At 43.2% G+C, this 23392-nt stretch overlaps 1 protein-coding gene across 4 annotated transcripts in view; it reads right to left on the bottom strand.

The window, feature by feature from the left end:
• The window catches only part of GRB10 (growth factor receptor bound protein 10), a 145520-nt gene that overhangs the window by 25549 nt on the left and 96579 nt on the right, over window positions 1-23392 (bottom strand). For all 4 annotated transcript variants that reach the window (XR_010371552.1, XM_064443310.1, XM_064443309.1 and 1 more), the window contains one exon: window positions 129-285. Coding sequence is in view for 3 of the 4 variants with exons in the window: in XM_064443310.1 (XP_064299380.1) it covers window positions 129-285 (157 nt within the window). In the remaining variant the exon portion in view is untranslated. The remainder of the gene's footprint in view (window positions 1-128; window positions 286-23392) is intronic.

Genomic DNA, 23392 nt, shown 5'->3' with positions numbered 1-23392 from the left:
TGTGACTTCAGCTAATTGTACAAATAAAAGCAGTGGAAAGCAAACGTTCCGGATGGAAGCACATTAATACGAATTACACATATTTTATGTTCCCAGGTAACCATGCCACCCCTTTGACCATTCCCTACCTAATCCTAGGTGAGGGTGATGCTCCACTAGAGTCCAGCTGTTATCATCCACACAATGACTTTTGTAAACGAGCAGCTGACAGAGGTCCCTGGCTGTCATGTCTGCTAGAATCTCGACCACTTTGCTTGTTCCATCTTCACTAAAGACTTTTACATCCTGCAACATAAAGGGTACACTTACAGATCAACAGCTCTGAACATAGGCAAACCATACAGCTACTGTAGAAAAGCATCCTCTTGGCGTGACAGTTCCAAGCACCTTGGCAGCCAGGACAAATGACATGGATGATTCACTTTATAACACTTCCTCTTGATGCCCCTGTGCCCTATTTCCCCTGCCCTCCCCCCTCCCGGACACCTCCCTGCACTAAACAAAGATTCAGCAGGGTTAATACGACCACATACACAGAAAAAGTGAGAGAGCAGGTTCTGTATAAAGCTGTGTAAGGTAAGCAAACGTGAAACAATATCAAGAGAGTACTTCAGCAACAGTGGGCGAGAGAAATTATATCCAGTCAAACATGCACAATTTTCTCTGCAATCCCGTCGGAGGCCTCCGAACATTCACAGAGGAGCAGGCCGAGACCCCGAAGATTAAAAATGGCTCTCTTCTTGCCCACTAACTTTTGATTGTTTCGCTTGGGGAAGTCCTGCTTGCAGTTTGCCGGCAGATCAATTAGCTAGCACGGTCCACACATTTCTCTCCCTGCCCCGACTTCTCTTTTGATCCTAGCTTGAAAGTAGTTGGAAACCAAACGTGCATATGCTGCACATCCTAAATATTAATGGAGATGCAAGAAGAAGTCAGGAACCTTCTCCCCACCTCCTGAATTATACAGATGCTTTCCTCTTTGCATTGTTCTGCTCAAGCGAGAGACACTTGCTGCAAAATTATTTCTCCAGGCGAACGTGCAGGTCCGAGATTTAAATCAACTCCGCGTTTAAAACGCTCCACATCCTAGCGAGAGACGGCAAATCTAACAAAAACCTGGAGGGTAATTTGAGATGGCAAAATCTTACCTCAACGGCATGTAAAAGGCAGCAGTCGGAAGAACAAGATGGCATTTTAAATAGAGATTGCCCCTTGAGAGAGAGTTTGTTCTCTGCCTCCGCCGACCCTTTGTAGCCGGTGGCTGGGCGCCCGGGGTGCCGGCGGTGTCAGCGGGCGGCGGTACCCTACCTGTCACGTAGCCCCTGCTATGGGGACTGTTTCTGGGGAGGGAAACAACTCTGCCAGAGCTCCACTCAAAGGGTTACACGCAACCTTTGCGGTAGTGAATCAAACCACACTGTGTAGACCAATCCCAGCCCTCCCTCCGACTGATGTAATCATTTCCCACACACTATCAGACTTCCAAATTATTCCCGCCCCCCCACCCCCCCCCCCCCAAAAAAAAAAGAAAAAAAAAAAAAGAAATTACAAAGGAAATTTGTTTCGGTGACCACCCAGCGGGCGATCCGAGACCCCTCCGGCAGCCCCCGGGTCCAAAGGCGGGGGCAGCCGGGAGGCCGGCGGCAGAGGCCGGCGCCCAGCCCGCCCGGCCCGGCAGCGGCTGATGTCATCCGCCTCCAACTTAGGCGCTTCAACTTCTCCTCCCGCCGCTCCCCGCCGGGCCGGGCCGGGCCGGGCCGGCCCCGCTCCGGGCCCCGGCGGCGGGCGCGGGAGGCGCTGCCCCGGCCCGGGGGCGGCGGGGGGGCGGCGGCGGCGGCAGCGCCGCACGCCCAGCGCCCGCCGGCCGCCGCCTCCCCCCCGCTCCCCGGCTACGTACGCGCTCAAGCCCAGGGAGGGAGGAGTTAAAGCCTCATCTCGCCCAAGTGACTCAAACCCGCGCTTCATCTGACAGCGGGGATGAGCTCCTGGAGAAGTAGGCTCTGGAGGGGAGGAGAGGGAAGGCAGAGGGGAGAGCGAGAGGACAGGACACAGGAGGGGAGAGGGGGACAGAGGAGGGGAGGGGAGAGAGGACAGGAGAGGGAGGAATCCCAGTCGCTGCAGCCCTGGGGAAGGCACGCACGCCGTACGATGTTACGGCTTCACTCCCGCTCCTGCCAACACCTGGCCAAGTCGGAGGCATCCTCCCCACAGGAATTTGCCGGGGGGGTGGGGTGTGCGCCTCCCTTTTCCGTCCTGCGGGCAAGCCTCTTTTCTGTCATTACGGCCGGCGCGGGGGCGAAGCAGGGCGCTGCAGCCCCCCGGGGAGGGGCCGCGGCGGTACCGGCCCCCCCGCGGCACGGCGGGAGCCGCTGACGCGAGTGGGCGCCCGGCCCAGCCCCCACAAGTTACTTGGGTTTGGAGCAGGGGAGCGCAGCTCTCGCCTTCCCGCTCGGGACGTGCAAGCACGCTGAAAAACCAACACTTAAAAAGACAGAAAGTTGCTGGTTTATTTGGAGGGACTAATACCCGCTTGAATTTTTGGGTTTTTTAAAAATCTACTTTATACCCCACAAGACATTGGAAAGGAGCGACACAACCGAAAAAGTGGCGGCGAAATAATTCCTTTCTACTTTTGGCTCACTCGGTGTGCGTGACTCCACTTTCTGTATCAAAACTAAACTATTTCAGTTGGATTTCCTGCCTCGGGAACCAACCTGGTGACATCATTCATTCATTAGTCACCGAGAAGCACAGCCCCGCGCTCTCTGCCTCAGCCTTCCCAGGGGAGCCCATACCAGGCATACGCCAGAGGAACTGCCACTTTTGCAACACGTGAAGCACAAAACCCCCTCTTTTCCTTCCCTGCTGGGAACCAGGCGGCAGTACAGGATGGGCTGCACCTGATCCTTGTGCCTGCCAAGTCCCAGAAGAGAAGGAAAGCTGTTCTGCAGAAGGTGCCTCTCAAGTCGTTGCAGGTGGAGGAGAGCCACAAGACAACCACCACGCTTTTCTCGGCTCCCAAGCATGGAAAGACCTAATGGGGTAGAGCCCCCAGAAGGCGGCTGCAGCTGTCTTTTACAGCCATTCAGTCCATGCTCCCTTGGTATGAAGTGAAGGGGTCATGGGTACGTGTCCCACCTTCCCCCTCCTTGCTCCGAATTGGAGCCGATGGCAGCTATCCAGAAATACAACAGCATCTCACAGCAGGTACAGGGTGCGCAATGCTGGGCTGTTCTTTGGCGTACAGCTCTGCTGCAATGCCACACCTTTCCTCCCGCAAGTCAGGCCCTGCAGGCAGCGCCTGCTATCCCCACACCGCCGTGAGGATCGGAGCTACTCGCTACGTTACACATGTGGGTACGTTCATTGGCAGGGACGGTCAGCAGTGGGGGTTTTTAATGATGCCTTTAAAGCCCAGGCATGAGGGTTCAGTGGGTGGATGGCGTGCACGCAGAAAGGAGCAAGTTAACCTTGGATAGTGCTGCGTTTGCTGTCAAGGACAGTGCAAGGCCATGTACCGCCACTGACATCACAGATATGAAAGATGGCATTGGGAGGGGATGTTAACGGCCTGAGCCGAACCCTGCACTAGAGGATGGGAGAGAGACAGAAGCGAGATGAAACCCCGTGCCGCTGCAGAGGCAAGAGTGCAATGGCCCCTAAGAGGCTCACGCGAAAGATAAGGGGAAGTTATGCCCCCACACAATGCTGCAGAGCATGACGTATAACCACAAATATAAAACCAGCTTGACAACAAAGCTTCAGTTCAAACTTTCTGTCAGTTTCGGTGACAAAACAGGCAGATAACAATATTCCTGTATCACAGAGGGGACTTAAAGTCAATTGGTCAAATCCAAGCCTCTTGTATTTCCTATCTTTTTTATTTTCATCTTCTTTTTTTCAAGGCAACATCTCCTACTTTAAGATGTTACGGGCTCCCTATTCAAACTTCTTTCCAGCAGAAACACTGTTTCGCTTGCAAAATTGATTTGGGGCTTATTATCTACAAAGGAAAATGAAGCAGAATTCATTCTGAATGAAACACTCAATAATGAAAACACTTAGCCTGAAGAGAGGTTCATAAAGTTAGTCTGACACTTTTGCCCTGCATCCCTCCGAGAAATGCAGTGAAATGCAACAGCAGACTGCCTGCAAGAGTGATTTACAAAAGGCCCTAATTACGTCAGCAGCACAAGGCACCTTCTATTCAAAATTAAGGTTAAGAATGCTAAGCCAACCAGAGCACTATATTGGCTGAACATTCAGTGCTTTACAGTGCAAAGGAGCAGATAACAGACTGCACCATTGTTCTGGGGAGAATTCTTCCCCAAGATTTTTTTTTCTTTTTTTTTGAAAGACAGAAAGACTTAAAAATTTAAAAGAACATTAATATTCATCACTTCAGTGGTTTCATATAATGGGTCGCATATCTTGAGTACCCTCACGGCTGTTTCATCTTCCAGCCTCAGTTCCTCAACCTCACTGCAGTATTTTGTGTGCATCAAGTAACGCAAACATTACAAATCAGGACAAAAAAAAAACCCCACTTGTGTCAGTCACATTACTGCTTCTCCACTTTAATATTGGTGCTGTTTTTTCCCTTTTTTTTTTTTTTTCAAAAGAAAACTATGACTATATACAATTGTAAAAATTCACGTTTTTAAATGATGTTATGCTAAAAATCTTCAGCATCAAATGGATCCAAATTTGCATTCTACAATCTGAAATTAATCATGGTGTGATTTCTGTAAGTCCAAACCAACCTTTGTTATCCTCTACTGTGACTCCAAACTAAGTGTAAGGAGCGAGTGCCAGTTATCAGAAGGCCCTCTGACTCAAATGCAATAGATAAAAGGTTCCAGTACACGAGTTCTTCAAGAGTTTCCCTTTATAAGAGATGAGGTTCAGAGACATCACAGAAAGCCATTAAAACACACTGATTAGTCACTACCAAGAGCTGCACAAACTGCAAATCAGTCCAGTGAGTTTGGACTTTCATCCACCGATCTCACTCATCAGGACTGTTCAGACGTGAGAACCGTACGATCAGTGAGGTAAGACAGAAAGAAAATAGAATTGAAACGCACGTACCTTGTGCGAACGGAAGGAGTGATTTATTGCAGAAGGCACCTATGTACCAGGCAGGTACTTGCTGTTTTCATTGGCACCCTGTTTTGAGGAGACCATTTTTTCTGAAAGCTTTCTATACTCAAAGCTCATGGGCTCACAAGAGCAGAGTCAGAGTCACTGGAGGAATGGGGAAGCTTTCAATTAGGATCAGTCAACTCAAAGCTGCTGAAGACTCAAGCTCCGCGTGCAGGTTACCCTTGAATTGCTTTTTGCCTAGTTGAAGAGGTAACAAAAAAGGAAGGTTTTGCTGGAAGCACAAAGCTGCAAACCTTTGATAAATAAAAGCCTCTAAACACGCTCTGTGCACGCCTGACAGGCAAGAAGCTTGGTCAACCACATCTACACACTGGAGCACCAGCCAGCCACCCCCCCCTCCCCCGCAGCATTAAGGCAGCTTTGTAAAACATGGGAATTTCAAGTGCTGCAACGAAATAAATATATAGGTCAACCCTATAGCTCTTTTTGCTTCCTCTGTTGGACAGCTTGTGCAGGAAAAAAGCCCTTCAAACAGCAGCAGTTACAGCAATACCTTGCAGATAGGATCACTTATATACAAGGCATTGGATAGTAGTTCCTTATAAAAGAAAAATAACTGAGTTATTTGATCATTGCTTTTTTTTTTTTTCCCTACATATAAACATAAAACCCTAGGAAATGCTGAGGTTAAGGTTCTCATAGCAACATTAACTCCCTCCTCTGGCATAGATTCTATTTAGGTACACATTCAAAAGCCTATGAACAACAAAGCAGAACAGCTGTTGTAAGATCAAGATCTTAGTCTTTGGCTTTCATATTCAGAACAGCAATCTTAAAAAAATAAGTCTTTAAGTTGGCCATGTTACAAAACCCTGATTCTGTCCTTCTTTGCCAGGCTATTGAATTTTAAACTCATTTCTGAGAGTCAGAGGAATAACTTGAAGGGGAATCACAGGATCATCGTACATTCAGTGGTCATCAAACACCAACAGTGAAGTCACAAATTCTGTGAGGGTCGTACCAGCAAGACAGGTCTTGGGTATCACACCGGCATGGCCCAAGAAGGGTAGGGCAGGATTAGCTCCGGGTTCAAGTCGGCATCTATATTTGGAGGGTTAGTGCTTCCGAACCCATCATGTATGAATGCACAGGCCCAGGTTCACCCCAGGTAATTTTAGAGAGTTAAATTCCTTCTGAAGCTAGAGGTGGGGTAACTTAATATCTAAAGCACATGGCAAAGGCATTCGTGCCTCTCTGCTAGCTGCAGAAGGAATCTAGGCTCCTGACTGGACTTCAGCTGGATGCCGTATGCTATATTGTCTGAATTCAGGCCGGGATGACTAATCAAGGAAACACGTCTGCCTGCACTATTGGCATAATTACACACTGCAGTTGTTGACATTTGAGCTTAAAAAAATAAGCAAAGTGTGCAATGTTGCATATACACAAAGCGCATTTAAAGGAACATATACAACGAGCACGTTTAGGGGACTATTAAAGTTTTAAACCCGAACATTGTAAAAACGAGCCAAAGCTTTTCCTTCTCTCATTCAACACTATGTGTGAAAATGGCTATTTGTTGCAGAGACACTGGATGAAGTCCGTACTCATTACCTGTTTCTATCTTCTCAAAACTTAAAGTACTAATGCCCTCTGTATAGGCGCAGGCTTGCACAGCAACTGCATCAAAGCTGCTTCAAAAACCTCAGCTGTTCACATACAAAGCTGTAAAATGTACAATGTACTTTTAAGAAAAGACTGTACAGAGCACATTTTCAAGACACAACCACTGCCTGCATGAACAAAAGATTTATTCCAACATGTGCTCACATACTTAGAGGCTGAAGGTTTGGAAAATGTAAGTTGCTACCCCTGTGGATTTCTGTATTTTACAAATAAATAGCAGAACGCAGTTTTAAGTGATAAATACCTACATACACACAACACACCAGTTTTGTGCCAGTATCTCCAAAAGCTGTGTCACTCTTTCCCGCTTTGGTTTAATGCTCCCATGTTTAGACAAATCATTTGACCTGTTTGACATTTTCACATCTTCCCACTCGATGCCTCATTCGCCTCTCATTTTTAGGTGAAATAAAGGAGAAAGCCTAATTTTCAGTCCTTTTAAGAGTAACAGTAGGCCTTTATGAATTTTGCTAAAGCTTCTGGATATTTGCAGGATGCTGGAAGAGAGAAAGCTTGGGAAGCAGTTTGGATACGCTTTGACAGAGTACCTGTACCCACCAGTGGGAAGGCAGGCCAGCAATAACCAGCTCACCCCGTCCCAAATCTGCAGGTCCAGACTCTTCCTGTGGTCACAGGACTGACAGCTTACATCATCTTCGCCTGCATCCTCCCCCACCCAGCATTTCCATTAGTTTTTGATTATAAGTGTGTAAATGATCTCCCTTCTCTCCACACAGCTCCTCCCAGCAGCAATTGCTTCTCATGCAAAAATCCTTTCTAGTTTCGAGATCCTTTATGTACAGAAAAAAAGATAGTTACAGGCACTGTTACACTCCTTTGATTATGTAATGAAAGACATTAAGTGATGTTGCTGGCATTAACCTTTATCTTTCATATATTTTATTGTGCAATTTATCCCTAGATAGTTTGCAATCTTCCTCAGCTGTGCTAACAGAACACATTATTTATTTTCTGAATTTGCTCCAAGAGAAAGGTTTAGTAGAAAAGTTCTTGCAAACACAATTTAAGTCACTAACAACCCTAGAAAGGGTAATACAAAGAAAAACCATCATAATTTCTTTATTAAAATTCTTAAGTAACCAAGCTAGTTACTGAGTATTTTAAATTGTTTTGCCATTATAAATTACTCTGTAGAAAAGGAATTATTACCACATCTTCCTTGCTGCACAGGCTTTCAACCACAAGAACCACATTAATTTGAAGCTTGGCAGACAGCACAACAAGGCTCCAGGGAGCAGCTTCCCATAGGATTTAGAAAAATGGTGCAGGTCCCGAAGACTTGGATGGCTCCTTCTTTCCCAGTAGGACACTGTGACAGCGGCAGCTGAGGCACTTGCGATCTGAGTGCCCAGGCCACCCTGTGCACCAGAAAGCCATTTCAGCATAGGGTCTCGCAACATGCAATTGGCTTCTCACTTTGATTTACTCTTGTCCAAGTACAACTTCTACACGGGTAGTGCACAAAATTCCCCTTTCCTTGCATGCTTTTCCAAGGGGAAGGGAGCAGAGAGGTTGCAGAGCAGAGAACAGGAACACCATTAAGGGTTGTATGTATAGCTAGACTCAGCTCCAGCCCTCCATTTACATGCACTGGTCCAGCCACTTATTATTAGGAAAGGGATCAGAGACCACTTTCAAAGATGTCTTTGGAAGCTGAGGAGTAGTATTTGAAAATACGTGCATTTTTAATGCATGGAAAAACCTTTGGGGCAGTGACTGGCTCTTATCTGATACAATGAGACCGTGGGATTTTGGCTGCGGTTGATATAACAACAGAAATAAAATAAAACATCAGCAGCCCAGCAATCAGGGATGATGCCAAATAAGCTATATTTGGAACGTCCAGACATGACAAAACAAACACATTATTTTAAGAACCGGTAGTTATGAAATTTGTCTTGAAAAACTGCAATCCAATTTACCTAGTCTGGTTGCAAAGGAATCTAGGCAAGCATAAGATGCAGAGCTGGACAGAAATTACAAACTTACACTGCAATACAGAGGAAGACAAAGATAGACCCTCTTCCCACTCCTGTTTCTTCTTCCTTCCTCCCCAAAAAAAGTAATCACAAGGAGTGAAAAAGCCAAGGATTTAAGGACTTGTGAGTTTGTTCCCTGGTGCTTGCAAGTGCAGCCCTGAAGGCTAAAATAAATTTAAAAAGAATTGATAAAAGCAAGTTCTTAGCTGAAGCTCCAGCTCCTAGATCTGACAAGTCTTGCCAGAACTGACAACAGCAGGATAAAAAGAGTTTTCATGACACACACCGAGGTGCACTAGATTAAAAAAAAAATAAATCTATTATCTGTCTTTATGAGAGACCCTTTATTCCCCTCCGCATCCTGATGAACCACCACTGACATCCCAGACCAGGCAGTTACACCAAAGCTGCTGGGAGAGAGGGGGAAGCTAAAAACAAACAAAAAAGAAATTTTTAAAGAAAAACCTACATGAACTTAGTATGTGTGACTTGATCAGAGAAGAATGAAGTATGGTATATCACATGGAGACACAACACAGGGCTACAACCAACCAAAGTGTGAAAATATGAGGATGAGAGCAACTCAGAACAGTGAAAAAGGTAATGGAAGCTAACAGGAAAAAAGGCAAAATATGGAGAAAGACCGCCTATAACCTCCAGGCACTCAAGGAATGATGACTATTTAACGATGGGAACGTGAAGTGTAACTATGCTACGAAACTCACAGCCTAACAGCCTCCATGTGCTGAAAACCCCAAAAGCTCAAGTACACCTTGGAAATAAATTTTTCCCGCACTCCAACAGCATCAGTCGCAACCCACAATAAGTTTTCCCAATAGGGCTGAGTTCATACTGCCCTGACAATAAAGGAGGGGTGCTTTATAACGAGAGGGTGACAGGTTTAACTACAGCAGCATGGCAAAGCATCCCTAATGCCTGGCCATCATCTGCCTCCTCGCTGTACAGTATTCAGCAATATTACTTAACTTCCCGTCTCCCAAGCTACCGGCTCTGGAAGCCGGCGATTTCAAGCAGCGAGTATCGGCTAATTGTTGCTGCCTGCAACGTTCAGGATGTTTTATGGGTCAGTTTGTCACAAGCACACAATAAATGCTTTTAACAGAGCTGCTTGCATTGGGAGAGTATTTCTGCGCAACTGTGTAAGCATCGATTGTGTGGCCAGAATTAACCCCCTGCAGATCTTAGCCCAGGAAAAGTTACGTCAACAGGAGAGGAGGGCTCACGTTATCCTCTCCCCAAAACACGCATAATTCTCATTTTCAGCAACTGCTTTAATGGGAAACTGCTCCATAAAACTGCTCTGCTGTTTAGGTTTTCATAAATTTAGAGATCGGAGGAAAAGAATGGTTTTTCCCAAATTCAAGAATGAAATGTCAAAACTTTCCAGGGCTGATGCAAAATCTGGCATTATGTCACCATGACTAAGCTAGATATTCTCTCTTGAATGCAGCTAGCCCCATGCAAATCTCACTCTCTTCTCAACCTGCTAAGAATTATTCATTTTCAGTGGAAAAAGAGCGAGAAAAATATTGGCAAAACCCCAAACACCACCATACAAGAGATTTATTAGCATACGGTGTCTAACCATCCCACCCCAGAACACCTAGTGTAGAGATCCAAGTTACCAAGAAATTTTTCACATCTCTCACTGCTCTGCTTCCCCGCTGCACCCATCCATCCAAGCATGCTACAGCAGGACCAACTCACGAGTTTTAACTCCATGGCAAGCGCCTCTAACTTATCTATTTCCGAGTTCCCTCTCCAGGGTTTGCTCGAGTCCATTTGCACACCCCTTCCTCCTAGTAGGGGCACCACAAACAAAAAAACAAACACAAAACCCACACAACCCAACCCTTTGCTTAGCTTACAGGGACAAATTCCCTGCTGCCATGGTTACCACTCCAACTTCTCTTGTGGAACTAGAAATAAAAAAAAAAACCAACACAAACCAACCCAACTTCCCTGAGAACAGACGGCTATATAATGTTAGCTCTCCCTCCCCTCACTCATCATTGTTAGCCACTAAATCAGCTACATCTGGCATATTTAATTTGGACTAAATAAAATGTCACTAATTAAAAAGATGCCGAACAAGCAATATATGACATTATAAAAACAGCGAGCTTAGTATCTGAACGCAGCCTATTAGGAACTGAAAGGACTCAACTAGTTTTTACCAAAAGCTCAGAAACAAAGGCAACTAAATGGTCCTCTCTACAATCTTACAACAATGTCCTCTAGAAGCTCTCCCCTACTGCCCAGGTGTACCAAGGTTTCCAAGCACTAATTCCTGGAGCAGCAGTGGCTCAAAAGCAAAGCACTTAGCTCATTATAGATGGCATTATTCAGCTGGAAGTCTGCAGCCTTCATTCCAACTTTTAAAAAGGAGGTTACTTTGCTAAAGCTACAATGAGTAAGTTACTCAGCAGACATACACACAAGTTGCTTTGAAGGACCCATGGCCACATAGCTGACTCTGAACAGTAACAGCATCTCCTCTCCTCTCTCATGTTCTCCGTGCTGGTTTTGGCAGCCTAATTGGAAGTATCACACACCACTCCATGCTTCCTCTCTTGCAACTCCTCTCTTTAGCCCATCCCTGAAAACTAATGATTCACCTCTCTGCATCTCCCATTGCAGGCCATACCAGAGACGTGAGTGCTGCTTTGTGCTGCGGACCAGCACAGCTACCTGTTCGAAAGCAGCTCCTCCTACCCTGACATCAACACACCCCGCCCCGCGCCACAGCGATTCACATCACACCCCTAGAACAGGCTTTCACCTTTGTGGGTACATCATTTTCAGTGTTCCACTGCCACTTGTCAAACAGATTTCAGTGCAAAGCTTCACTGAATCATATAAACCTCTTTTCACAGCGCTTAAATGCTTTCCATCATCTCTTTTGCTAACTGGTAATCTTTCATTCTAAAGCTGTACTATCCCTTATGATTAGTTGAATAAGCATTTGAGTGATTTCATTTTTAGTGTGTGCAAGGCTGAGGATTTCCCATGAGAAGAGATCATCATTTAAGTGCTCTGGTCCAGGTTCTCAGCATTTATAAATCAGATGACTGGCTCCTCTCTATTTTTGCTGATGTATGAAGTAGAATAGATATTTAGGTTTACTTTAATTACCGTTGCTTAATTTCAGTACTGTAGATGGTCAAGTAAGATTAAAACATTCAACACAGAAATACCCCCATAAAGTAAAATTTAACAGAATTCTTACAGGATGTGCATGTGGATTATGTTGATAACGCTGGCACACACTAGGCAAGTAAAATATTACTATTCTCAGAAATGCAGTAGTTATAAATGAACTAACAGTGAGCTTCATCCTCATAATTCCAAACTTAACATTAGGGATACAACACAAATATATTTAAAAAATCATCATACCTTTAATATTTTTTTTTCATTATAAAATTTAAAGAACAATCACAGGATCACAGAAGGGTTGAGGGTAGCAGGGATCTCTGGAGGTCATCTGGCCCACCCCTGCTAGTCAGTCAGGGCCACCTACAGCCCACTGCCTGGGACCATGTCCAGACACCTCTGGAATATCTCCAAGGATGGAGATTTCACAGCCTCTCTGGGCAACATGTGCCAGTTGCTCAGTCACCCTCATAGTTAAAAGAGTGTTTCCTGATGTTCACAGGGAACCTCCTGTGTTTCAGTTTCTGCCCATTGCCTCTGTTCCTGTCACTGGGCACCACTGAAAAGAGCCTGGCTCCATCTTCTTTGCACCCACCTTTCAGGGACTCTCACACATTCGTAAGACACCCCTAAGCTTTCTCTTCTCTGGGCTGAACAGTCCCAGCTCTCTCAGCCTTTCCTCATAGGAGAGATGCTCTAGTCCTTTAATAAGCTCCATGGCCCTTTGCTGGACACTCTTCAGTATGTTCTGTACCTGAGAGGCCAGAACTGGACCCAGTACTCCAGGTATGGCCTCACCAGTGCTGAATAAAGGGCAAAGATCACCTCCCTTGGCCTGCTGGTAATGCTTTGCCTAAGGTAACCCAGGATATAATCAGCCTTCTTTGCAGCAAGGGCATATTGCTCATTCAGGTTCAACCTGATGTCCACTGGGATGCCCAGGTTCTTTTCTGCCAAGCTGCTTTCCAGCTGGGTGGCCCCCAGCATGTACTGGTGCCAGGGCTTTTTCCTCCCCAGGTGGACAACTTTGTACTTGCCCTTGTTAAGCTTCATGATGTTTCTGGCAGCCCATTTCTCTAGCCTGTAATCTCTTATACAAATAGTCCGGAGTTACATAAATACCATGATATTAACTAAAAGCATAAAAGAAAAAAAATCTAGTGAAGTTTGATCATAGTTTAGGAACCCTAAAAGGGTCTTTTCCTAGGATCTTTCATCAGTATTTTCCCAAGCCGTGCTACAGTGGTTCAAAGTCCCCTTTAAGTTAAGCGTTTCAGAAACACTTAAAGTCTGTCAAAGGCTGAACTTAACTGTGTAAGTCTAAATATGAGGTAGTGTGCTGAAACCAATGTCACAATTAAAAAAATGCTTCCTGATATAGAACTGGATAACATAATGCTAGAGATTTGATGCCAAAGCTTGCATGAAAGAAAATGTTGCTACTTCATTCAGCATCTGCTTCAGATTATTTTACATGGAAGTCACTGCTGCTCCAAAGCTGTCAAGGCACAGTCAGCCTCCAACTAAGCTATCTTATCTTTGAAGTTGATTAGAAGCAAAGCTTTCTCATTCCTATAGGTATCCCCCTTAAAGTAGGTAATCTGATTAATTTCAAAATGTATTTATTCTGTTGTCCACCCAATTAAACATCTTGCACAAATGCAATCAACGAGCCTCTCTAATTGAAAAGTTTATGCAACAATTTTCATGAGACTCCCATTAAACATTTAAAATAATTAGCTATATTAGAAAGACATTTATACTCAAGTAGCTCACATGCCTACTTTCTTTGTTTAGCATAGACAAATGAGTATGAAAAAGATCCCCAGAGGAAAAGACCAAATACTGGGCAAATCTTTTCTTTAAGACAACAGGTACTCCCTAGAAACCACTTCTGCATGGTATTAAATGTCAAATCATGTAACAGTGGCCTTACTACTGTAGCTGATTGTGAAGAAATCAACCATTTCCAAGGCTCAGAGAGGCAATGACAAGGGAGTTGACTCTGTATTTTTATATATTACAGATAACACATAACAGTCATTACCTTCAAGTATGGTCCCTTCTTCCCGTTCCCCCCCTCCCTAAATTACTAGCAATGAGTTAAAGAAATCCACCATGCAAAGTCACTAGTAACTTTATTTCCATCCTGGCATGAATGACAACTTTTTTTAAGGATTTTGATGGCTCTGTATTTACATCATGGATCTTCTTTAAGAATTATGCTGAGAAAAATCTAGGTCATTGAAACCTCCTTAAACCCAACCACAGAGAAACTGAAAGAAAATGTAAGGCACTGATGTCAGGTTTATTTTGCCTTTTCACAAGCTCATTTTTTCCCAGATTGACTGGCAGAAGGTAGATCAACCTTTGGACATCTTTCTTATTCTGAATTTTCTGTTTCCGTGAGTGAGTTAATTTCATTCCCATCCAAAAGAAAGCATTTTTCAAAATGTTGTGCACTTGGCAAACAGAGCCAGCTATATAAGAACAACTTGAAGAAGGCTAGGCTTAAAGGGCAAAAATACAGCTTAGAGCAACATATAGCAGAAGATAGGTAAACATCTCAGTTTAGGATCCTGGGCAACATAATTATTTAATAGTCCTTTCTAGACAAAACTTTACTCTATAAATAAATATGTATTAATGTAAACAGTGTTTCTCCCCCCCCCCCCCCATCTTGCCTTTGGTATGAATCTGAATATTAAGATTCACTTCCTTTAGACTATATGCTTACTGCAGTCTTCCATTTATGCAAACTAGTAACATACATTCAAATTTCATTCTATAGATTCCAAATTACAACACCTACTTCTTCCATTCAACCACCATTTAGTTGCACACGTCAAAACTAATTTATCTTGAAGTGAAAAGTGGCCATTAACATATTGCATTAATAATTACAATAATTAATAATAATTATTAGCTATTATTTCTGCATTTCTAATACCGTGTCCAACACAAATCTGCTGACTTCAGCAAATGTCACTATCACGCTTTATTCATTCATGTACAGACAACTGTACACATGGGAAAAACTTTATTGCCTCTTCCAGCTTAAGAAGGTTGTGTCTTCGGATGGTGGTTTAGCATAACCACCATAAGGCTTCTTACTGGAGAAAAATCTATCTTGTCTTTTGTACAATGTAAGGAAGTGTCACAACATTTGCTTCTTCCACAACTCCCCCATCTTGTTGCACAAGATTACACATGGTAGAAGTAAAAATTTTGGATAGCTGCAGGGTATTAACAAAAAATACTCTGTACTGAAACTATTTTCAGTTCAACTGTTGCTCATACACCCTTCAACATAGCAGACACTGATCAGACTCAAAGTGTAACTTGTAAGAAATAAGTGGTTTTGTGGGTTTGTTGCCAGAGTTCTGCAGGTTCTTCTTTCAGTGCACCCAGCTGTACAGAAAACAACCCAAGTTTGCTTGGCTCACATCAACCGAGGCTTTGCCAACCTATACACTCGATGAATTTCACTTTTTAAAACGTAACAAAATAGCTAGTGCATTAAGTTACTCAAGCTATACCATAAAACTGTGTTTAAAAAAGAATTGAAAAGGTTCATCCTGTTCTAGATGCCATAACACATTTGCCCTTCCACGGACAGTGCCATGTTAAGCTTAATGGCTTAACCTTCCCTGTGAAGACAATTATTTTCCATGTGTACAGACTGAGATAAATTACCATTCTGGGGTTCAACATGGAAACCACCTTGAGATGACAAATTCAGCTTTTCTATCTAAAACATCAGAGAGCCATCCTAATGATTTTGATAGCCCACTGCAAAGATTATTAATTTGGGGAATTAACCCTCCTTTCTTCACAAACCAGCTTATGTTTGTTGCATTTGGTGTTCTGCTCAAAACAAGAGCTGAGGGTAGTTTTCCCTAACACAGAATCAGCAGGCAAACCAAAGGTCATTTACTTCCCAAACTGGTGGTCCAACCTAGAAACTCCTGCTATTAGTCTCCCCTGTGGGCTTACTGGATCTTGAAGAGGAGGCTTTTTCCTCCCTGCTTCTCACAGATTCTTATTTGATCCTTAATTTAAAATTAAAAAAAAAAACCACAAAACACCCCACAAAACAAAACCCACAAGAATTGGCATCACTATCGTGTATCAAGTACCAACAGCTAAATGTATCCGGCCATGGAAGTCTGCATTCCTTCCCCAAATCTTATATGTACATCTGTTGAAAATGGCTACCTCAGATGTCGGAACACTGCATACTGAAGTTGAAACACTAAGGAGACATGTGGAAGAGCACTGACTTTAATTTGCACAACAAGAATGTGGTTAGAAACTGATCATTTTTCACAGGCACTTAACAGATGATGGAAAAAAAATCAGCCTGGCAGCTGCCAGCATCTCTCCAGATAAACAAACTCTGCTGTTTCTGCCAGGGGGAGTAACTGATGAGGAAGGTGGCTATTCAGGCAAATAGTCAACAAAAATTTCCCACTTAGAAAGGAGGCCAGATTTGGTCCTAATAAAACACGTGGTAACTCAGGGGAAGGAAAGGATATTCTCCATCACACATCACTGCCTAGTTTAAAGGGTTCTTTATTCCACCCAGACTACACAGACATGGTAGTCATTTGAGCTGTAACTAGCCACCTCAATCTAAGCACATCTAGTGATCACTAATGATTCACATTCCCACTGTAGCTAAAGAGAAAGAGGCACTTCAGTGCAATTTGTCATCTTTTATAGTTTTGCTACCCTAAAGCAGCATGACCGTACTCAAAAGGTACTCTAACTCATCACTGACGAGAGATACCCAGACAAGCAACCCACGTGGAAGACAATTTTTATATAACCATAGTTCACAGAAATAATTCCCACCGAAAGGCTGTTTACAGGTGATCATACTTCTTGACACTGTGAAAAACTACCATAAGTAGTTGTCTAATATTATATTCCCTGGTCTCTTTATCATTATATGTACAAAAAGTATTGCCTAAGATTTGCTTAGTAGTGGTATTTGTTAGAAAGTTTTGTTTCAGTTTTACTACAGAATAAACTTAAAAGGCAAACAGACACAATTCTGTAAAGAAATTGTTCTCCCTGCACAGAACAATGTAACTTTGGGGGAGAAGGAGTGGAGCACATGCAAAGGTTCCTTGGTCATATGCTAGGCTAGTCAAGCAAAATGTGGAATGCAGCACCTTCCCAACAATAGCACTTGCTATTATTAAGTTGTTTTTAAAATGAAGGAATCAGCTACCTGAAGAGGTCTTTGAGTGGACGGACAGTAAAAGATCAGGACTATCACGTCTACCTCAAATAAATCTGCAGCAGGGGTCCAATAACCTAAGGCTGATTAAACCCAACTCTGCGTCAGAGCTCACGTGTGACTTGTGTTTGAGCCAACCACTGATACAAACATTGACGATGCCAAGTCAGACAGAGGAAGGTGAAGATTATCTTCAGTGAGAAATCCTAGCATCCTCTTCCAAAGTTAAGAGTTTCATCTCCAATCCTTGCAAGCTGAGATTTGAGAAAGGGCTGCCTACAGCTGGGAAAAATAATTCCACTGGATAAATTCATTAGTCTACATGCCACTTCCCAGCAGCAAAACAAAACACCACTGCATAGCAAATAAAATGAAAAGCATGGCCATTCCTACTGCTTGTCTGTTGTAGGTAAAGACCTCCGAGTTTGTCTTGCATTAATGCACGCATTTTAGAGTTCAATGTGCAATCAATACAGGTACTTAATCCCAGACAACAGTAGTTCAGCTGCAGCATACAAACCTAACTTGCAGCCATGTTATGCAAAGTCAAGTATGTCCTTCCCAAAATACTTTATTATGGTTGTAGTGAAAAAGGAGAATTGCTCAGCATAAAAACAGATACTCTTCAACCTTTCAAAAGGTCTGCTAAGTCACTGCAGCAAAACTGGCCTTGTGGAAGTTTTGCACCAACAGAAGTGGTTTTGTACACAAATAATGGAAGAAGCCCTTTTGATGTGAGGGTCAGAGTTCTGCATCGACACACAAGTCAAACCTTACTGGTCTGAAATTCCATTTAAACTTTGCCACACAATTTAAGAGAAAAAAATTTAGTTTCTACTTCCCTACATTTACAGACTGTAAAAGAGTAATGAAGCAGTCCAAAAAAAGCAACTAATTCTTCCACACTCCATCAGCACTCACACTCGCATATTGCCTTTAAGTTTCTCTTTGCAGATGTACGTTCAGAAAAGACGTAATTGTAGTAGAGATGAAATCAGTTATGTAGAAAGCAGAGGTTGCTGCAAACTCATAAAGGAATGCAGTCGCTGTGAATACGTCTGGCACTATAAACATTTCATTATATTTTCTGCTGGAATTTTATTAGGGTCTCCCCCTCCTTAATAGCTGCTATTTGAATGTAGGGTGATTAGCACTTGCAAGGCTCTGGCTTAGGGGAAAAACAAGCCATTTGCACACACATAATCCTCAACCATTTTACTAGACAAGAATCAGTTAACCACCACAATTTTTACAGCTGCATGTTAGAGAAGGCTTGAGAAATAGGCAAAGAGGAGAGATTGATGTGAGCATGTTTACAGTGCTGTAAAATTTATTTCATCATCTTCAGAACTACTCGATTATTTTTTTATTTAAGGGATAAAAGTAACATATAGAAAGCTTTATAGAAAGTTCATTCAGCTTGTTCATTTTAATGGTTATACATCAACATAGCAGGGTCTTTCAACTTAGACCCGTTTGGACATCTGTTCGATGGATGAACTGCTAGAGACGCTCAAAGCCAGCATCTGCTGCACAAGCAATTTTCCTACCCACTGAAAGACTCCATCATGCCCTCCCCCTGTCTCACTTCTTGCAGAATTTCCTGCTGTAGCTTAAATCCTAAAGGTTTCTCCTAGACAAAAAGTGACTTCTGGAGATTGCCCAAGCACTATTCCATGCACATAACAGAGGGCAAGCAGTAATGAAACCTTACAGACACAGCAGCTAGCACAGCCTTGGGCAGAGCGCTAAGTTAATTTCTTGTTAGCTAGATCAGCTTCAAGTTCCTCTGTGTTGCTTGAAGTGTTGCAATTAAGTGGTGCTCTAAGCTATGCTTAATTAGCCTGTAAGCAAATGCTCATTTGTAACTTGCACGCAGTGCAACGCAGAACTGAATGTTCACTGAGAGCAAGGGGAAATTACACTGAAGGTACATTTCCACAAATATAGCTGGCTGCCTCCTGATTTTCCCTTCTTATTAATATCCTAGAAAATATTAAGAAATGTGTCACACTGTACAAATGGTTAGAAATATGCATTCTCTATCCCTGGAGCTGAATGTGGTGCTTTCCTGTCCCCTCAGCTGACAAGCCAAGCACTCCGCTCCCCTTGGAATGACAGACTCTCTCTGCAGCCAATGCAAGAGCTGGGATCTGTATTACCCTTTTCCTCTGTTCAGTCAAAAGAACCCCACCCCAAAAACCCAACCAAAACCTCCAAAAGACTAGGATGCAAATCATGATGGATAATTACGCTCAAAGACAACAAAAAGCATAAACAAAACTTTCACCAAATAGTATTTAAAACATGGACTGGATCCACATTCAGGAGTAAAAACCAGCCTTGATACCTCTCATGAAGCGAACAAAAGATGAAATTAGTAGTAGGTTCTCAAATATATTTAGGACCTTTTAAATGCTACAAGTGGAAGGACATAAGCTTCAAGCATAGCAAGGACATTTTTCAGCTGGACATTATTTCCTCTGCCTATCAGAGGATGCTCACGTGACAAAGGTGTAACACAAGAGGCAAGGCTCAGCCTCACTTGGATGAGCTTTACAAAGCTTTGCCAAGCTAGACAGTCTGTTAAAGAAAAAAGTTCAAAGGTTAGCCATGAAAAAAATCCACAGAAAAACCCAGTGTAATACACAGAAAACATACTTTGAGAATATCAAGTGCAAGGTTTTATTTGTATGATTAGATGTTGCTATTCCTGTAACATTAGCTTTCAATTCTTTGCCTAATGAAGAGGAGGACGATCTTAATAAATTTAGTATCTACTTCTTTTCAAGCTACTCCATAAATCAGTTACAAGGCGTGTGACAGTACTGCAAGCAATCTTTTAATCTTCTCATATATATATTTTAATATATGTGTATATATTAATATGCATAGACACATATACTTTAAACACTTAAAAACAACACTATTCTCGAGTTTGAGATAACTCAGTAAAGAACATTCTTAATCTGAAGCATGGCAGGTATTTTTCAATGCTAAAACTGTGTACCTGATATCCATCGTTTAGCACAGATTCAGTCTATAGTTTGTTCTATATAACTGAGTACTTGGGGATTGGGAATTGCTGCAAACATCTGCAAAGCTATTTATAAGGTCTGGAAGTACTGTGGCTGGCTCGCTTTCAGTGGTTTTTAGCAAGCAACAGGGAAAATAAGTGTGACCAGCAACAGTATGACAAGCAAGTTACTTTACAGTAATTAGCTGCTTTTAACAGTTTGCAGGCAAGGACAAGCTCAAAAATGACTCGCAGAAGCCTGAGGGCAAATTGTCTATAAAATTATATCCTGGTATTTTACTATCAACACGCTGTTATTTAACATAGAATATTCTTTTCTGTAATGTTTTGTACCTCATTTGTCGATTTTTTTTTTTTTGAAGCAATATTTTTTCCTTAGGGATGGCTTACTCCTATTCTCCTTACCTATCCCGGCAAGGACATTGAGGAAATGTGATTTTTAGAAGTGAACCTAAGAGACAAGAGGAAGAACACGTGCAATGTCACCATACGGTGAGGCAGCCAACCGTGGCTGCAGGGCACAGACATTATTCCTAGCACTCAAAGCCGTTTCCTCAGGCTCAGGCTGTCTACAGCTTTTGAGCCCGATGCTTCCTGCAATGGCATGGGCCATTCGGCAAGTGTGAGGCACAGGTGGGGATGATGCTCCTAGGTGTCTGGATGGGCAGTGCACAACATTGACACTAGGTGTGTATAGGGTAAATCAGTCTCCATTGAGAATGGGTATAGTCCATATCTAAATATCTCCCAAAAAGCAGAGCAGTTCCTCACTCTGGCCAGACAAGAGATCTAGGCAGATAAAAGGAGTGGCTGGAAAGATCTAGGTGCTTTCAAGTGGCACCTGTTTGGTGAGAAACAAAAGCAGCTTTTGAAGGTCTCTCCCACTTTCACCCATTTCCCCCATAAAAAAAAATAAAAATCTATGGAACAGGTATTTTGGGGATCTCATCACATCCAAACTCCTAGCTGACAGTCAACCTATTTTGTTTCCAAGTGCTATTCATTGTCCCCTCAGCAAGAGGAGAAAACCAAACACTTGCACTTCATGACATAATGAAGGTATTTCCAACTCTCTTGTTTCCTGAAACGCAGCAGGAGAAACCAGCTCCAGTAACCCTGCCATGACAGCAGCAGGGTATCCCACTGGAGAGAACAGCACTCCTAATGCCAATGAATCAGTGGTGGCTTGCCTTTCAACAAGTCCAGATTAAACTCGCTTTTATGTAAGTTTTGCAAATGATGTTCAGATTACAGCCAGGCTGAAGCAAAATATTTAAGGTACTTAACATTAATTAAACAAAATCACTTTTTAGTACAGTAACTCTATACTTCTATTAGAAGAAAGAATACTACAATAAGAATTTGATAGCAATAAAGGAGACTATAAATCAAGAGAACAGAATTGAAACTCATCCCACAATGATTTAATTAACTCAGTGGTATTCTCCTAATGCAAAAATGTTATTACATTCCAACTAACATCTCTGTTTAGGAGATGGAATAAAACTGTATCTGCAAGCTCTGGAGCAATGCATAAACATCCCATTACCACGCCAATGAACTTGTGAGTTCATTCTTCCCCTGTCTCCACACACAAACACTGCTTAAGTGAAGACAGACGTTTCAAACAGATTCCACTTCAATGTGGGCACAGTTCACTGTCCAGGTAATTAGAGCAAGCCCAAAGAAGCCTTTTTCCTGCTGTGAATGAACAGCATTACTGCTGATACGTAAGCAACCCTGATGGTGTGGAAAAGAACAAACTAAACGTTGGCTTTGCCTTCCATCCCTAGAAATAGGTGCCAGCAAGCAAGCAAAAAAATTGGGCATCTTCCCAGTCCTGCACTGCATATGTCCACAGCACCCACCGGGTGATCAACCTGCAGCTCAGCCGTAGGTGCCAGCGCAGCTCTGTAAGGGCTGCCTCAGATCACCTCAGAAAGGACTTCGTGGTCAACTCACCTACCGATTGCTGGCAACAACGCGGTGCCGCAAGGTCATGCAGGATACATAGAAGAGGCTCTCACCTAGGAGTTGGTGCTTTCTTGCATCTGTCCTACTGGGTAGCAGAGGTCCAAAAAGGTTCCTATCCAAAATGTCTAAAGTTGACCTGAACTCACACCTCGAGTCCAGACAACAAGGAGAGCTGAGGCTCAGCATAGCTATTCCCTCAATATCGAGCGACTCCTTAAAGACTATCAGTATAGCGTTATGATATCCGTCATTCTTCTCAACCATTCACTTAGAGTATAATCACAATCACCCAATATAGTTCTGGATATTTTTTTTTTTTAATTCCCTACTGCACTGAGGTTTACACCCAAACCCACTCCCTGCCTGCCTCATTAGGCACAGAATCAGAATTTCTTTCATGTCATGTTTTCCCACTTTTCCCCACACTCTCAGCCTGATACCTTCTCAATTCTGTCAATTCCTGATCAAAGCATAGAACAGCTAAGTTATATTCTCACTGTGCCATTAATAAAATATAGTAAGAGTAATGTTGCGCAACAAAAACGTGCAAGGGCATGCACACACAAAAATCTAGTGTGAATACGCTTATGCACAGCTACTGCAGCATATACCATGGACTGCTCAGAATTTATACAAGGGTGTCCTACAGGTTAACTGCAATGGCATTACTACTGTAAAACAGCTTTTTAAGACAACTACAAGCATTACTGTGTGGCCGAACACCCGGTGGGGCTACCAATACGTGTGCAGCAGGGCAGGTTTGGGTTGGCCTGGTCCCGTCCTGTGTAGCGTGCCAGACCACCCTCAGCTGGGCAACGCATCCCCCGGCGCGCTGCTGCTGGTCCTGACCACGCAAGCCCTCCTCCTAGCATGTTCCTGCTTCTGGAGCAGCGCTTACGGGTAGGGAGCCAAAACGCTCCTGGGAGCGGGGCCAGGTTTGTGTCATTAAAAACAAAAAATCCCAACAAATAACATACTTTTGGGTTTGAGCGTGAGATGCCCTTAATATTTTCAGTAATTCAAGTTGGGACTTAACTACTGTTCTGGCACCTTCCAAAAGCAAGAACAAAGAGACTCATTTCTTTCTATCACCATGCTTCTTGCTGTAAAAGGCGTGAGGAAGGACAAACAGCGGCTTTGACTCTGTGCTGACCCCAGTCCTCA

Source organism: Phalacrocorax carbo, chromosome 2 (assembly GCF_963921805.1).
Source record: "Phalacrocorax carbo chromosome 2, bPhaCar2.1, whole genome shotgun sequence".
Lineage (NCBI taxonomy): Eukaryota > Metazoa > Chordata > Aves > Suliformes > Phalacrocoracidae > Phalacrocorax > Phalacrocorax carbo.
The sequence above is the reverse complement of the archived record's forward strand: the minus strand, read 5'-3'. Positions and strand labels throughout refer to the sequence as shown.